Below are 18,170 nucleotides of genomic sequence, written 5' to 3' on the forward strand. Positions count from 1 at the left end.
TTTGTAGTTGGGGGTTGCAGTGCCCTGGTTTAGATGTAACCATATTCAATACAGCCTGCTGGGCCACTTATCTAAATATGGCCAGGAAGGAGAAACTAACGCATTAATTACACTAATTCTAGACAAAGAATTCAGCTTGGCTTCAATAGATTTTTTTCAGGCCAACTTAAATGAGTAAAAGAAAATACATTGCAGGGAGTCACTTGAAGATAACATACCGGATACCTAGGGTTACCAGGTGGCTTCTCTAAAAATACTGGACACAATGGTGAAAGGTGTGATGCCTTCCAGACACACACACACACACACTCGAGACACATGCTTGAGACACACACGCTCGAGAGACACACACACCTCTCTCTTTGCTCCATGCTGCTTCCTCCTCTCCTTGGCCCCACCCTCAGGCTCCTGACACCACCTCCTGATTGGCTGCATTACCCAGCAGCAGGGCCGGTCAGGTCACTATGTCCAGAGAGGTAATACCGGACACATACATGTCCAGTATTACCTCTAATTGTTTACTGGACAGAGTGTCCAAATACAGGTAAACCCCGTTATAACGCGGTCCTCGGGGTCCACCCCGAGACCACCGCGTTAGTAACGGGGTCGCGGGGAAAAAAAATGGCCGCCGCATCAGCGCATCTTCACCCCTTCACCCCGCTGGACAGGAGATGGGAGGGGGGATGCCCCTCCGGTCCCGGCTTCCCCCTGTCACCGCGTGACAAGCCGCGGGACAGGAGATGGGAGGGGGGATGCCCCTCCAGTCCCGGCTTCCCCCTGTCACCGCGTGACAGCCCGCGGGACAGGAGATGGGAGGGGTAATAAACCGGAAAAGTACAGTCTCTGGAAGACCGCTCACCCCCCCCGCCGCAGCACAGGGCCCTCGCGCCGCAGTAGCGCAGGGTCGTCCTGCCAGTCCGCCGCAGCGCAGGGTCGTCCTGCCACTCCGCCGCAGCGCAGGGCCGCGCCACCCCCCCACGGCACAATGACGTCCCACCCCCCGCCCCGGGCCGTACCGCCAACCTACCCCCACCTACCTGACTGCCCGCGCTGCACCGGGCCATCCCACCAGCCCCCGCAGCATCGGGGGCCCCCGCAGCCATCACCCCCCTCCACCGCAGCACCACCCCCCTCCACCGCAGCACCACCCCCACCGGCACGCAGCGCCCCCCCCCCCCCCTGCAGCCACATGCCGCAGCAATCATCCCCAAGGTAAGGCTGATTTATGTATATGTGTATTGGGAGGGGGGTGTGTGTGTGTGTGTGTGTGCAGTGTGCAGTGTGTGCAGTGTGCAGTGTGTGCAGTGTGAGCAATGAGCAGTGTGTCAGTGTGTGCAGTGTGAGCAATGAGCAGTGTGTGTGCAGTGTGCAGTGTGAGCAATGAGCAGTGTGTGTGCAGTGTGAGCAATGAGCAGTGTGTGTGCAGTGTGTGTCAGTGTGAGCAGTGTGTGCAGTGTGAGCAATGAGCAGTGTGTGTGCAGTGAGCAGTGTGTGTGCAGTGTGTGCAGTGAGAGTGTGTGCAGTGTGTGCAGTGTGCAAAAAAAAACGGGAGCCACGGGAAAACCGCGTTATAACCGAATCGCGGTATAACGAGGCGCGTTATAACGGGGTTTACCTGTACAAGACAGTTTGGTTCAATACGGGACACCTGGCAACCCTACGGATACCGGACGTTTATTTCAGCTTCAGAGTAGGTACAAAGATTGATGCAAATGACTTTCTGGCCTCAGGAAGCAGTTAAGTATGGCTAGGAAGGTAGTGGTGATGCTATTTTTTAGAGTGCCCTAATAATATCCACTGGGTCTCACAAAGGCTGGCACACCTGTGGCCCTGGTAACATTTAGTGGGTCATAACTGTTTTTGCTGATTTCTAGATGCGATCAAGTCCACAGCTCTCCAGAAGCTCTGCTTTTCTGTTTGTGACATCAGGGGAAGAGAGGGACTTTGTGATTGCTACGCAAGCGAGAAATGTTGACGATGCCAGGTCTGCGCTGAGTACTATGGCTGGGATTCACTATACTCTGATATCGGATATTGCAGCTTGATCCTGAGTTAACTGCCATTGACTTGAATGGCAGTTATCACAGGATCAAACTCTGATACACCCAGGGTTGCCACCACTTCGGGTTTGACCCGGAGACTATGGGTTTTGGCCACATATCTCCAGACTACGGGTTTACCCAACAAAATCTCCGGATGGCATCTCCCCCTGCAAATCCCGTCAACATGGCTGCGCTATGTCAAATGGCGCTGTGTTGCCATGATAATGGGAAGCTACGTGACATCACAGTGTCACGCGGTGTTCCATTGCCATGACAATGGGGCAGCACGTGACGCCTCGGCACCATAATGCGTCCCGTTGTCATGGCAATTTTATACCAAGTGACGTCACGTTATCATGGCAATGCACGCCATTTGACGTCGCGGAGCCATGCTGACTGGACCTTGCAGGAGGAGAGGATACCGGGAGATGCCGTCTGTAAGAGAAATAAATATATAAATGAGATAAATAAATGTAAACATTTTTATTGCAAACAGTCTCCGGGTTAGCCTGCCATAGAAGGTGGCCACCCTGGATACACCTTATTGCAGTTTAGTGAAACTCCTCCAATATATGCTACATTAATAGGGTTTTGATTTTGAAGAAGGTCTGGTTAAATAATATTTCACAGCATGGTAATTGTTTGGTACAATTTTCCTGAGATTACCTTAGAGCAGGGGTGCACAAAGTTTTATTCCTGCGTCCCACTGCCAGGTCTCCCCCCCCTGCTCGCGCCCCCTCCCCTGCATGACTCCGGTGTCAAATGACGCCGCGGGGTCACGTGACGTCACGTTACTATGTCAATGCGACATCACGTTACAATGGCAACGCGATGTCACGTGACCCCAGTGTCATTTGCCGCCTGTTTGCCATGACAACGCGACGCTGGAAGGTAAAGGAGTTTTACAGAGGCCTGGCATTTAATCTGTAACCACCACGTCCCCCCCAAAAAAATCTTGCGCCCCCTACATCTCCAGTCCTGAAGGGCCACTAACAGGTCAGGATTTCAGTTGAAGATGGAGCCACCTGTGCTGAAGCAGGGATATCCTGAAAACCTGACCTGTTGATGACCCTTGAGGATTGGAGTTGCCCACCCCTGCCTTACAGAGAACTCAAACATGTCATTATGAATACATAGGTAGTTATAGTTAAACAAAACTTACAATCGTTGTCTTACATTTATTTGTAGAAAAGATTGAAGAACCGAAGCTTACCCATTTCCCGAGCAGTGCTCCTCTTTCTTCAAACACCTATGTAAATATAAATGTTTACAAAACTGGATCAGGTGTCGTATATGTATCGTTCACAAAAGCTAAGAGGTTCTTTAATTGAGAGAAAATGGGGCTGGTGACACTGCATTCAAAACGGTGCCTACATCTGGCTAATAACCATTGCATTGCAAAAACAGACTAAATGCTGTGCTTTTCCTATATGGTTTATTTTAATATCTAACAAACCATATACCTTTTTTTAATTAGTTTTGATATGTAAAAAAACCAATGTATTTCCGCACTTAATAAAATTAGACGGAAAATAAGATAACTGAAATAACCTTTTAAAATGATTCAGTTTCTGATAGCCACGCTGGAGGCGTAAAGTGCATTGAGATACATTACTAATCACTTCGACTCCTGCTCATTCTGCAACACTATGAACATGTGCATCTATCTCCCCCTTCTTCTTCTTCTTCTTCACCTCATGTTGTACACTTAAACTTTCAGGAAAAATCACTTTTGTCATGTTCCAGAAGAAGCAAAAGTCAGAGGGATTAGTAATGTATCTTCCAGAGCCAGGGGGGAGACAGCTTCACTGCATTTTCAAAAGGGGCCATAGTGTAATAAAAACACATTACAAGTTACACACGGCTGACTTATGACAAGAAAATACAGATATTGATTTTAAACCTGTACATTTTATAGCATGTTAGAGATTACATTTTAATTAAGGTATATTTATAGCCTGCCTTTAAAGCAGCAATCCTGCTTTCTTTTTTTATATTTTATTCTTTTTCTTATAATTATAGCTAGGAAGTAGGGGGTCTCCAGAGCTGAATTGTGTTCATTTCAGCTCTGGGGAACCCCTGCTTCCCGAGATACTTACCTCCATAAGGGGTGCACGTAGCAGCTCCAGTTTGGGCTGTGTCGTGCAGCTATTGAAATGGCGCCGGCGGCTTAAATGTCCTGAGTCACACGGGCCAATAGGAAGCCGTGACATCATCCCTTCCAGCTTCCTATTGGCCCGCGTGACCAGGATCTTTAAACCTGCGGAGCTGCTACCGGCATCACCTATGGAGGTAAGTATCTAAGGCCTCCGATATAGTGGGCGCCGTCACGCGCGCCTGTCGGCCGAGCGATCTGTGGCCTGAGATCCACAGTGTCGGGGAGGCGTGGCCGTGACGTCACGAGGCCGGTTCGCCCTTATTGGATGAACCGACCACGTGACCCGGCCGTCGCTCGACAAAAAAACTATTTTTTGTCGCAGTACGGACGCAGCTTACGAGAGCAGGGGGTCCCCGCAGCTAAAATTAATGGAGATCAGCTCCGGAGACCCCCTGCTCCCCACCTATTAAAAAAAAAAAGAAAAACACGTCACTGCTTCTTGCCTGTACAGCAGTTAAGAACATGTAGGTCACATTAACTGATCATCTCGCTTTCAGCGTCGTCGGGGGCCATTGTAAGCTTCCTAAAAAGCAGTAACGTCAGAGATCACAAATAAGTCTCTATGTAGTGAGAAGTCTATGTAGTGAGAATGAATGCTGGATATTGGATGCCCTTTTACCTGCTTCTTCAGTAATGTATCCTGAAGAAGGTCCTTTGGAGGACTAAGCCATTTACACAATAAAACGACACTGTTGTGACTTGAAAGGGGAAGTCTCACCTAGGAACAATATGAACTAACTGCAGTGGCACGTTTAATGTATGGTGTTTTAAAACGAATCAGACCAATACGATTCTTTTTCATTCATTGTTTACACTTTTACTGTCTTTATACTAACCAAATGCTTTGGAAGGATTTTACGATCTTTACCTGGTACGAACAATCATTAATAGAAGAAATTATAATTAAACAGATCTGAAGAATATAGAATCTTATTGATTTTTACACATCAAGGAAATGTGTAAATATTTTACTTTAAGGGCAATTTAATATTACTAAGGAAGACAATTCATTGTTTAATAACACATTTTCTTTCCTGTTACATGGAACTCCCCTTTAAATCTTATTTTCTTGAATTGAGAGAAGTACTTGTCAATTTGTTACTATTTATCTACTTATTTCTACATTTTAAAGACGTTAATTGTTTTTTAATTGTACTATTAAATTTGTTTGAGCGCAAGAGTGATGGTTTATTGTGTGTCTTCAGTAGTGTGTCTCACAAATACAAAATGGGATCACTAAATTGACGCCTCAATAAAATGACTCCGAGTTAATATTTTGCTTATTCGTTAAACAATTCTACCATTACCTGGTCATTCATGAGTTGGTGGTTAAGTGGTGTCCATGTGCTCATTTTGGTCTGTAATTTAGAGCCATCCGTGTTCTTAGGAGGTGCAAATGCCATTACGTCTGAATGAGAAAATGATGGTTCTTGTATTCTGAAAAGGAGGGATGCAATGGGTATAGTGAGTTTATCTGTAAAAATATTTGTAGACATATATTTAAATTGTGTACATGCAGAAAGAAGACTTAACGTTTACACAATCTGAAGTTTGTTTTAGTTATGCGGAGAACACTTTTGAATTTTGCTGGGACATTCCTTATTGTATTTAGAACTTGTTTGATTGCTGAAACAGGTGGAGTAACTTAGCAGTGGTGACATGTTTGCACAAAGTACTCTATGAAATGTACGCTTGCTATGAGCTTTGTAAATATATAACTACTCAAATGTGTATTTTGTATACGACATTACAAGGCAATTTTTTTTTAAAGAGTTCTAATTATAGAACACAACTACAGAGAATTCAATTTCCAAGGGCTGAAATCAGTGAGATCTGAACGTTTTGGGCCTTAGAATTATGCTTTAACAGAAAACTCCTAATTTTTTTTGTGAGACTATTGAATTGTTGAGGCTTACAGAACATCAGTGAGATTTTGAAATGTCTGCAAATATCGGTGCAACTGCTCAATAGTACTTGCAGCCAGGGACAGACTGGTTTCCGTGGCTACTAAATATGCCCTCCCTGCCAGTAAGTCCTGGTTAGAGCAGGCCTGCCAGGAGTTATCATGGGTTTTCCCCACTCACAGTATCTTCTTGAGTGACAGGGGAAGAGGTGGGACTAGGCCTGTGTGTGTCCAATCACTGGATTCAGACCTGGTACCTACTTCCCTTGTACTTAAGGAGCGGCACGGCTAAATTTAGTCAGTGCCTCTACCTCCTTGAGAGAGGCTGGTCTACTCTAACAACTGTGCAGGGCTCTGCCAGGTTTGTACTCACTCCCCTAGGGGACTGGAGGGGGAGACTATACCCTTTACTACACCATTGAGTAAGGGAAGAGCATGGACTGCTTCAGGTGCCCTTGGTCTGGAGTGGAGGTCCAGGGTACATCCTGAGGGTGAAGCCCCAATAAGTGAGCTGTGTATGCCGTAACATCTGCCAGTGCACTAAATAAAGGGATCCTGTTGAAATATATCCTTGCCTGAGACTGCAATCTATCAGGGGGAGTGGAAGTGAGTTCTCCTGCAGGGATCTGACCCCCAATAAGTTCCTTTTCCAGATCTGTTACGTCTGAATGCGCCCGGGCTCCTGGAGTAGTGTCCCTGGGATCTTGGGAATATCCCAGTTGCTCTCCAGTTTTCCCTTAAACCCTGAACAGTCTTACCAGGTCTTGCAGGATCCTGGGCCTTGGAATTGCGGGTTTGTTCAGCTGGAGCAGGGCGTAGGAGTTCTCCTGCAGCAATATATCTCTCCACCAAAGCAATCAGCTGGTCTGCTGTATGGGGGTCGCTTTGACTGACCCACCGCCGCAGGGTAGCAGGAAGGCCCCGTAGAAAGCGGTCCATCACTAAAAGCTCCACAATGTGGCTGGCTGAATTAACCTCAGGTTGAAGCCACTTTTGGGCAATGTGTATGAGGTCAAACATTTGGGATCTTGCAGCCTTGACAGAGGAATAAGGCTATAAGTGGAACCTTTGAGCTTGTACTCCAGCGGTAACTCCCAGGCGTGCTAGAATTTCATCCTTCAACTTGTTGTAGTCGCTGGCTTGTGTTGGTTGTAGGTCATAGTAGGCCTTTTGAGGTTCTCCACTCAGGAACGGTGCTAGTATGCTTGCCTACTTAGCTGCCGGCCATCCCTCTCTTTCTGCTGTGCGCTCAAACACGAGAAGGTACGCCTCAACCTTATCTGTTGCAGTCATCTTTTGAAGTAATGACTGGCTCGAATCGCCTTGGGTCCTTGGTATCTCCCATCAGGGTCCCGCTCAGCCTCTCAGACACAGCCTGGATCTCCTGTTGCAGCTCACGGATGGCACCTTGCTGTTCCTCACGGGTCACTCTGAGTGCCTCCACGTGTATCCTGTTGGTCTCTTGCTGTGCAGCGGTAGCCTGCTGTTGGGCAGCGATAACTGCAGCGGTAGCCTGCTGTTGGGCAGCGATAACTGCAGCGGTAGCCTGCTGTTGGGCAGCGATAACTGCAGCGGTAGCCTGCTGTTGGGCAGCGATAACTGCAGCGGTAGCCTGCTGTTGGATAGTGTTAGACTCTTGCTGTGCAGCGATAGCTGCAGCGGCAGCTTGCTGTGGGGCAGCGTTCGTCTGCTGCTGTGTAAAGTTAGTTTATTTTTGTGCAGCGATAGCCTGCTGTTACAAAGTACAAAATAAAGGGATCCTGTTGAAATATATCCTCTTGCCTGAGACTGCAATCTATCAGGGGGAGTGGAAGTGAGTTCTCCTGCAAGGATTGTCTCCACATCCCTGGAGCCTGCACGAGATGGAGGTGCTGTCATCGAGAGAATCAGATACTACCCTACTGTGAGCCAGCAGGTATGCACCACACCACGTAGTAGTGAAATCTCGCAGAGGGTGGGGGAAACACCGCTACATACTGTAGTTACTTTTAACTGTCCTGAGGTTGAACATTATCCTTAACCTATCTATTCCTTTTTAGACATTTTTATGTGTGGAGTTATCGTTATGTGACTAGAGGCCGCATTTTAAGCGGGTTAGCTGAAGCGGAAGCAGAGGTGACACTGTAGTGACCAAGTGGAGCATCGAGGGTACCACTTGATCCTTGGCGCGCAGCGTGATCATAACAGAGACTGAAGATGCTACCGAAAGGATGCACTGGTGACTTGTTCCAGCAACATGGACCAAGGCAACTGACGAATCCTCAGGGGCCCCACAGGAAACAATCAGGTGACCCCCAACTTCTCATACACAATCTAATCAAGGGTTTCTCTGGGGACAAAGTTATCTGTAACCCTTAGGGGAATGTGGCACACTTAATGAGTAATTAGTCTATTGGGCTTCAACACTTGAGCAGTCCTTGAGCCCAGTCCTCATCTACTGCTGTATTTTTATATAATATTCCTGTGAAGAACTAGCCTGCACTGTTAAAAGCCTCAATATTTTGACCATGAGCTACAAGAAATCCCAAGGAGAGTAAGTGGGAGGAAAGCACTGCAAGAATGAAGACTGACTTCAAAGTGCGCAATGGTTGGAAACATGACTTCAAAGATGACATATATATACATTGCAGAGGAGATAAAGGCATGTTGACATAATGTTTCAAGCTGAGCTACAGTTTCAATGTCTACTAATGACAGTGAATTATTACAACTACCCATATGCAGGTGTCACATCTGTAATTGTAGGCACACTGATACCTGAACCATGAGAACTTCACAAGTCCTGCATTGAATCCATATGAAATGTGCCAATTGCACATACCCCATTGATCACAGTAGACTGGAGATCCACGATAGCAAGGCTATCTCCATTCAGGGAAAGAGTTTACAAGGACAGACATACACCAGAAGGATTTATTTATGAATACCCACCATTGGCTACTGAAACAAAACTAATGTAAAGGATGAAAATCAACAAATTCTTTTTTTTACATCATACTGTATAAAGAGTGAATAGTTGCACTTTTGACAGTATTAGCTTACAATACTGGTTTAAGTTATGTGCGTCTGCTGATATTATAGGGCATAAGTACTGATGATTTTCCATACGTTTTTTTTACGTGATCATGTAGTCAATAGTGCATGCAGAAATTCCATACAGTGATTAAACTGTTTAACGTTTAATTAGAAGCACTGAAGCAAAAAAAAATAAATCAGAGGGAAAGATGTACCAACCTAGTGAAAGTGTGAATAGCAGTTTGTTTTGACGCATTGTTCCATTTTCTGTTTGCGTAAAATGTAAGAAACACTTTTGCTAGCCAGAAAAGTTGACCCCACCTAACATCTGAATTACTTTTTTTTGACGCAAATACAATATAATAAAGTGACACAAACAGACGCAGAGTTTGATACATCTCATCATTTGTGCGTCATGTAACTTCTCCTATTGCCACTTCCTATATCAAAGTGACGCACTTGATGCAAAACGTGTAGCAAACACCTTAGTGCATTGATGCAGAGATGGAAGATTAAAATGACCCACTGTGCCTCCATCTTGTCCGAAATGTATCTCGCTATGCACCATCCCGACTCTTACGTTCTGCTCAAGGATGTCTTCTTTCTACCCCCTTTGTATCTAAAGCCCTCTCCCGCCTTAAACCTTTCTCACTGACTGCCGCACACCTCTGGAAAGCCCTTCCCCTCAGTCCCCGACTAGCACCCTCTCTATCCACATTTAAAACCCACGTCCTTAAAAGAGCATATGAGTAGCTCCGTGGCTAATACTATACACGATACATAAAGCTTGGGCTTTGTAGACCCACTTGCCAGTATGCCCTCCTAATGTGTCTGTACGTTCTTCCTACCAATTAGATTGTAAGCTCTTCGGGGCAGGGACTCCTTTCCGAAATGTCGCTTTTATGTCTGAAGTGCTTCTTCCCTGTATATGTTATTTGTATTATTTGTTATTTATATGATTGTCACGTGTATTACTGCTGTGAAGCGCAATGCACATGAATGGCGCAGTATAAATAAAGATATACATACACACATACATCTTAATACATCACCCCATAATATTTAGCAGAACAATTTGGGAGGGTGGGGGGGGGGCAGTCATGAATAACATGATTTCCTCCTTAATAGCAAATTGCTCCCTTTATTAAAAAACAAAACAAAAAAAGAACGGAGCTTGGGTGTGTGCTTTCTTTGCATTAAAACTGCAGCAGTCTTGCAGAAGGGGAGCTTTGTTATGCTGCGGTCCCAGTCAGCACTGTGGCACGCGCGCCCGGTGGGAGGGGCGGCGCGTGCACAGCACTAACCGCGGTCTTCCAGGGAGAGGGAGATTGCGACGGGAGGGGGCGTCGTGGGAATTTTGTGGGTGCGTGGCCATGACCCCACGCGGCTGGTTCGCCCTCATTGGGTGAACCGCCGGCGGGGGCGTGGCCACACCTCCGTCGCAAGTTCCATACTCAATTTCATTGAGTTTAAAAAACCTGGCAGTACGGCGCCGGTGCACCTTAAGCGGGAAGGTGCGTACTGGGCCCAGCCCCATTGAGGGGCGGTGCTTATACACACAGGGCACGCCTCTATCACTGGGACCGCAGCCTTATTAAGGCTATGCTTATAGTGCCGGCGACGGTGACGTCAGGCTACGGTCGCTGGAAAAATCAAATTGAGATGACTTCGCGACCAAGCCGTCACTCAGTCACGTCGCGGCTGCTATAATCGCACGCGACGGCAGCAATGCATTTGTTTTGATGCGACGCCGCGTTGCTGTCTCCGTCACTATAAGCGCAGCCTATGGGGGCCGGGACTAGGGATGCAGGGTGGGGGTGCTGCTGCTGCTGCTCCCCATGGCTTTATACATTTTGTTTACATTATGGTAATGAATGTGTAATAATAATAATAATAATAATACATGGATTGTAGGCCCTGGAGTCAGTTCCTTTATATTTCCATGTATTATTATTATTCATTTTGCTTACATTATGATAATGAATGTATAATAATCAGTGTTCGACAAACCTATACATTTGCTCGGCCCGGGCGAGTGGATTTAACCCCCGGGCGAGTAAATATTGGCCCAAGCAGCACACGTTTGGTACTAGGTGGCGAGTAGATGTTTTTGTGTGGCGAGTAGATTTTTTGGTGATTTGTCAACCACTGATAATAATAATAATAATACATGGATTGTAGGCCCTGGAGTCAGTTCCTTTATATTTACATGTATGTTTCATGTTTATTTCCGCTCATTCTACATGTAATTGAGGGTATGGTTTTTTCTGTGAAGCCCCGCACACCTTGTGTGTCATGAAATAATAATAAGAATAATAACAATAATAATGTGATATAATGTTACCTGTAGCAGGCTCCCAGTAGAGCTGAGGGTAGTTGCGTCGTTACCATGGAAACAGACCTAAGCACCGCCCCCCAGCACAGTCAGTCAATAAAACCCGCCTTCACGCGAATGTCCCCGCCCTCGCCGGCGTTCTCTGTTGCCGAGGCAACCAAAATCCCGCCTTATCATTGGTCAAAAGGCAGCACACTCGAGAAAGGTGACATACGCCTTTAACCCCCCCCCCCCCCCCCATCGCAGCACCGGCAGCAGAGAAGGGGAGGGGATTACGCTAGACGCAGCAAACCGTCGCTCATTGGCTGCGGGGGAGCGGTTGGGTGTGACTTTCGTGAAGGGGGCGGGCGTTGTAGAAGGGGCCGGGCGTTGTAGAAGGGGCGTGGTCTCGGCGCTGCCGTGAGGCGGTCACTCCTACGCAACCTCTCGCAACAATTTTTCAATGAATGGGCTCGCCATCTGAGCTCGCGCCCGCGCGCGAGTCGCGTGCATGAGCTCGCGCAGCGGCTGTTGGTGGGCGGGGGGTGTATATCGCGCCGCCCCCTCTTCCTAGCAGCAGTAGTAGCCGTAGTCAGAGCGGCTCAGTAGAGTGAGCGGCTGACACCGGGACGCTGTGTCCTCTCTTGTGACACATCCAGTCGGGCACAGGACGGGAGGGCTGGATCCCTCCGCCAACCGACGAGTGAGTGTGTGCGCGCGCAGCATCTCTAACCGTTATCATCATCATTATCATCATCATCACACTGCCCATAGGGAGGGACGGGAGCAGGGTGCGGGTGAATGTATGTACTGTGTGAAGGATGCGGCTGGGGTTATTGGCTTGTGTATTATTATCACACGGGGGATGTGAGGATAGTGTAATGTATAGTGTTGCATTGGGAGGGTCTGAGGTGCATTATAATGCAGGGTATTGGGTCAGAGGTTCATTCATCTGTATTACTGGATGAAGGATATAAGGGTTATTACGGTAACACTGTATGTTGTATTCATTATTGAGTGGAGGCTCTGAGTGGTATTCATAAATATATATATAATTGGATGGGGGATCTGAGGTTTATAGGATAGAGGATATGAGGATTATTGTAATATACCGTATTTTGCAATAATCCTCATCCTCCATCCAAGTGTGTGTGCGTGTATGTGTGTATGTATGTATGTATGTAATATATATGTATTTGGATAGGGGATCTGAGGGTCATTATATTATGTTATTTGGATGAAGGCTATGAGGATTATTGTAATATATATATATATATATATATAAAAAAAAATAGCTGATACCGTTCTGTGGCTAACTAAATGCTTTTATTTGTTAGCCACGGAACGGTATCATCTATTTATGTTTTGATTATTGAAGCTCGGCTAACACGGTACTGATACCTCTACATATACATGTGTATATATATATATAATTATTGGCTCGGGATCTGAGGGTTATTAGAGTATATTATTGGATGGAGGATCTGAGGGTTATTCTGTGTGTATGGAGAATATCATTGTGTGCAGGGTGGATTTCAGGTCACTCATGTAATGGTTCGGGCAGAATGATGTTCTGTAAAGAGTTGATCTCAGATACTTATGATATAAAATATGTAATGCTTTATGAAACATGGGCTGCCATGCCTATCAATACACCTCAGGTCATTATTATGTCAAAGAGGCATCTCTATTTTATTATTACGATTAATATTTTTGGATTTTTCTCATGTCAATATTGTGTTTTTTTTTTTTTTTTTTTTTACAGTGGATATTATCATGGATGTTATTATATTACGCTATGAATTGCGACTCTTATCATGTCAGTTTTATTATTAAATGAAGGTTTTTTTTTTTTTCTTATTTCCCTATTTTATCAACATTATCACTGTTTGGTTAATGTCAGGTCTATTTATGATTCAAACATGACCAATAGATCACGGGTCATTTACTATACAAAGGCTGGGTATCAGGTTTTTGTTATGTCATGGATTTATCCCAGATCGTGTTTTGTTTTTTTTGTGATGGGCCTTAGGTTTTTATTCTGACAGGAATGATTGACATTCACATAAAAGCAGGAGTGGCCAACTCCAGTCCTCAACGGCCACCAACAACTCCGGTTTTCAGAATATCCCTGCTTCAGCACAGATGGTTCAGTCGTCGATTGAGCCACCTGTGCTGAAGCAGAGATCCTGAACCTGACCAGTTGGTGGCCCTTGAGGACTGGAGTTGGCCACCCGTTCATTAATGGTTGATAGTGGCATTTGGGTTGTATGAAGGATAGAAGTCACAGTTCTATAAAAGATGTCTCAAATTGTTATGAAGCGAAAAAAGTAGAACTCCCAAATAGTGGTAAATATTTATTCAGACAACGTTTCGGTTCAACACAGCTGACCTGTCACAGGGTCTCAACCGTCTCAACCTTGAGAAAGGTCTGCTGTGTTGGACCAATACGTTGGATGCATAAATCTTAACGACTTGACTACTTTGCGTTACACTTTTCGCTTCACTTCTATGTGATTTCACCATTGATTTTCAGCACCCGCAAGAAATGTTAAATTTGAGTGCACGTACTGTAAATTTTAGACAATTATATTTTTGTCCCAGACATTGTCTGTGATTAATTAGGGTTACTGGCTCTGCACTTCTGTAACCCAGGTTGTGCTGAGAAGCTGTGTAATGTGGCAGGCATAAATGTATACTGTACCTTGCTCCAGTGGAAGCTTTGTATGCTGAGAGATAAAGGGGACAGGCAGAGTTGTAGACCTGATTGAGATGTGTGACAGTGATTTGTTATATGAGATAAGGAGCGGCTCAGTGAGTAAAAGACACTGACTGGCACTGAGCTTGAAGCAGGGTAACCTGGTTCAATTCCTGGTGTCAGCTCCTTGTGACATTGGACAAGTCACATTATACCAGGCACTAAAAACATAGATTGTAAACTACGTAAAACTATACAAGAACAAACAATTATTATTTATTATGAGTGGAAATCACTGGACATATACTGTGTGTATGTATATGTGTATATATATTTTTTGTAAAAAAATTATTATGATTATTTTATGTGTAAAGGGTGGACCTTATGTCGTTCCAGCTCCAATCCTTCTCTCTCTCTCCTTTGCTTAACAATCTATTAATTGACAGAAAGGATCTCTCTCACATTGCAATACACAACGCCCAATTTGTTTAAAATTCTTTCTGTAACATTGAGACCTATATAATGTGTTGCCTGGAGACTCATTTGCATCATGTGTCAGGGTTACTGCTAGAAAGAAACCTTGAAATTCTAAACCTTTGGAATTGCAGCCCTTGGCCTAGTGTCAAGGACTCATACAGAGGTATAGGTTTCCTTAAATATCCGTACACAAGGATCCATGTGAGGTAACTGCATGTCAGCAAACTTGTGGGGGGCAATGTGAAATAACTGTTGTTTTATATATGGTTACTGACGTGATAAATATATTGATTTAATGGTCTGAGAGATCTGAAAAAATGACCCCAGGCTGCAATGTTAATGGTTATGAAGTACTGTTTTCTGCATGGCCATTCCCATGCTTTTGCTTTATTTGGTCCTTGTGTTTTTGATCCTACTTTACTGAGTAGCTGACGAGACTTATGGATGGTGGGTTCATAATGGAACCCCGACTAAGGTTACCAGCTTTCCCCTTTACCAGAAAATCCCTGATTGTAATATAATAGGTTTTCTCTATGTCTCTAAATCTCTCAGAAAAAGATCACCAAAGTACGTTGAATATTTCATTGTAAAAATCCTCTTTCTTTACCGTGGAAATGTTGTAAGTTAATACTTGTTGTTGTTGTTTTTTTGGGGTGTGGTTAATCGGCTATATACCACTGTCCTTAGTTGACGTCAGTCTTAGTGGGGACACTGATTTATTTTCCTTTAAGATTTCCCTGTGGTGCATGTGTTGGACGCTCGTTTGGCTGCAAGGGGTTAATGTTTTCAGTGATGGAGTCCTATCTGTGGGTATTCTTTTAGATGTAGCAGTTCTATTTATTAACTGCCTGTGTAATATATATCTGAATTGGAAGAAGTGTTGACAAAATGTGGGGTCAACTTCATTTAATTTGGTGTATTGTTCATGCTATGTTAGCAGAGCATAGTTCAGATTATGTGCAATAGAGTGTTTACTAGCACCGAGGATAGCTCTTGGGTATATAAATATCTCTGAGACTCCATTTTCACATACACCTGACCAAGGGAGGTTCACCAACACCTTTTCCTCCCCCCAAAAAGTTTTGTTTATTTTTCTGCACATCCAGATGTGTTTCAATAAAGAGCAAATTTCGCTTTTTGGGACTCTTAACACTGCAGTGCGGTTACCGTGACTATGTATAGCAGAAATTAGCATGCCCAAATTTATAGGTGTTGCACTGATTAAAAACACAATTTTTAACATGTCTTTAAGTTAATGGGTACCAGCATTTACTAAACGTATGCTTTGTGTAACTGCAGCCTACGCAGGACGGAAGGTTTGGGGGCGAGAAGGCGGGCAATGCATTCCCTTCCCTCCGGCGGTCAAATAATTAATTTGTAATCATCTCATCACTGTCATAATGTTGTTAACAGTCAAACTAAGTAAAACGTTTAATACTCTTCACAAATTGTTCTTGCAGCTTGTTCATTGAGATCATGTAGGTGTCTGCAGCTGTATTATCTGACCTTTCTCCTTAAACGTAATGCAGATATGATACTTTTTTATTTAAACAGACATGAAAGCCCCAGGTCCCCAAACACTCACATATGTATCATTGGCTTACTTGTCATTCACCTATTGAAATGTCAACATTAAGGTTGTGGCCATCCATTTATTTAGTTGTATAGGGGATACAAGCATATCTAATAAATCTCTTTCACCAGTTTTTGCTTAAAACAATTAGACATTTATTTTATTACAATAGTTTTATTATTTATTGTAAAATAATTATTTTTACATTTTGATTGAATGTATTATAAAGATAAAGCAAAAAATATGGTACATCCCCATACATAATGTAATACTGTTAACATTTTAAATCCCTAGTTCCTGTTTCCATTGGTATTTGTACTGTTAACTGGCTATTAAAAATAATGATAGAATCTGAATTAATACGTTTTTAATACGGATTATCAAGTGAAGAAACTCCGGGCTGGAAACACTGCAAGGTATCAGTTCTAAAAATTAAGTGGGTACAACATGCAAAACAGTTTCTTGGATAGATCTGGAAAGCAAAAAGGTACTGGGGGAAGTTACATACAGCAGTACATAAATAATCTCCTACTTACTAGTTTAAAGGTTCATCTGTTTCATATTCACGGCTGGCTGTTTTTCTTTAATCGCTGGCACTTTGTTTCTTTTTGGGGGGTGCATTATTTGTGGACCTAAATGAGTACTACTTCTATTTTGTGGTGTGAAGAGCGCGTGTAGTAACACTGTTGTTTACTTTTCCAGACTAAGACTTTTAATTCATTGAAATAAAAATGGAGACGATTGTTTGGGAGTGCGGTTAAAGGATTGCAGATTCCATGGCTTGGCGTTAAAACAACAAGATGACACAAATGTTACATGATCTGATGCCTGAAGAAACTGCGTATCCATCATCATCATCATCACCACATTCTTTTGTCAGCACTGAGCAGGGTTTAGAAAAATCTCGATGACCAATGCAAAGTGGAAAGGACATCACGCGCTGTCATTACTTGGGACTCTAAAGAGGGCAACCAGAATTTAAAGCACGTTGGCTTTGTGTCCTTCATCATGGCTACCATTTGGATATCATGCTTCTTTTGGTTATTTGTTCTTGTAGAGCAAACCACGGGACACAGTCTCTTTGCATGTGAGCCCATCTCGCTAAGAATGTGCCAAGACCTTCCTTACAATTCCACCTTCATGCCCAATCTTCTGAACCATTATGACCAGCAAACGGCAGCTCTAGCAATGGAGGTAAGGATGCGTTCCTTTTAGTAAGCAATGATACTCTACAAATGTTTCTCTTGATTAAAAATGTTCTTATGGGAATCGTGTATATTTTGTGTACCATCAAAGATCCATAGGGGGTTTGAAGCCATTATTATGCAGTTTTAAATTGAAATTAACTTGCTGTTTTGGGTCTAGCTACATGAGAAAATAGTTGTGTAGAATCCTTGCTCCATTTAAATTCATTACACATCTGTCTGCCTTCTGCTTTCCTGAAGAGAAATGTACCATCCCCATCAGTGATCAGCGAGAGGAACTGGTGCTGATAATGCAGAGGGGCTTCCTGTAAAAGTGTGACCGTGTAGGTAGTGAAATAAACGCATCAAGCATTGTTCCCTATGCACAGTAATTGTTTGTGAATCAAGACCGCATTTTTGTCCTACGCAAAGGGCCTTTATCAGGGAAATACACACACGGGCACCTTTTTGGGCCTTTTTAACTATTTTATTTGTCAACGGAGAGCAATGTGATTGGTAGTGACCAACAAACTGGCAGAGTGAGGGAAAGGGACCACATGATAACATGACTGCTTCTGAAGTGGGTAAACCAGATTTTAAATCTAGGTGTCCCCTTCTGCGGACCTTGGGCAAGTCACTTCATCTTCCTGTGCCTGAGCACCAAGTTTCTTAGTAAAACCGTGAGGGCGTAAGGACTGCTTTATTTATTTATTTATTATTTTTTAATTTTTTTATTATATATTATGAGGGCTTCCAAAATGTGCATTGATCTGTTCCATTTGGCAGCTACTGATGCTTACTGTGTA

At 44.1% G+C, this 18,170-nt stretch overlaps 2 protein-coding genes across 6 annotated transcripts in view; one reads left to right on the forward strand and one right to left on the reverse strand.

Annotated features, from left to right (window-relative positions):
• The window catches only part of FBXO16 (F-box protein 16), a 75,680-nt gene extending 63,596 nt beyond the window's left edge, over window positions 1-12,084 (reverse strand). The window contains exons 1-3 of one of the 3 annotated variants that reach the window (XM_075598666.1): window positions 11,463-12,084; window positions 5,508-5,608; window positions 3,256-3,291 (exon numbers count right to left, since the gene is read on the reverse strand). In XM_075598666.1, coding sequence (XP_075454781.1) covers window positions 3,256-3,291; window positions 5,508-5,603 — 132 coding nt within the window. In that variant the 5' untranslated portion in view covers window positions 5,604-5,608; window positions 11,463-12,084. Of the gene's footprint in view, window positions 1-3,255; window positions 3,292-5,507; window positions 5,675-11,462 lie in introns of all 3 variants that reach the window. The other 2 variants (XM_075598664.1, XM_075598665.1) reach the window with 2 other exon arrangements.
• Window positions 11,860-18,170, forward strand: part of FZD3 (frizzled class receptor 3) — an 81,183-nt gene continuing 74,872 nt past the window's right edge. Inside the window, exons 1-2 of one of the 3 annotated variants that reach the window (XM_075598663.1) lie at window positions 11,860-12,135; window positions 16,883-17,374. In XM_075598663.1, the coding sequence (XP_075454778.1) occupies window positions 17,189-17,374 (186 nt within the window). In that variant the 5' untranslated portion in view covers window positions 11,860-12,135; window positions 16,883-17,188. Of the gene's footprint in view, window positions 12,136-12,165; window positions 12,236-16,882; window positions 17,375-18,170 lie in introns of those variants that run through there. The other 2 variants (XM_075598660.1, XM_075598661.1) reach the window with 2 other exon arrangements.

The sequence above is a fragment of the Ascaphus truei genome, chromosome 4 (genome assembly GCF_040206685.1).
Source record: "Ascaphus truei isolate aAscTru1 chromosome 4, aAscTru1.hap1, whole genome shotgun sequence".
Classification (NCBI taxonomy): Eukaryota; Metazoa; Chordata; class Amphibia; order Anura; family Ascaphidae; genus Ascaphus; species Ascaphus truei.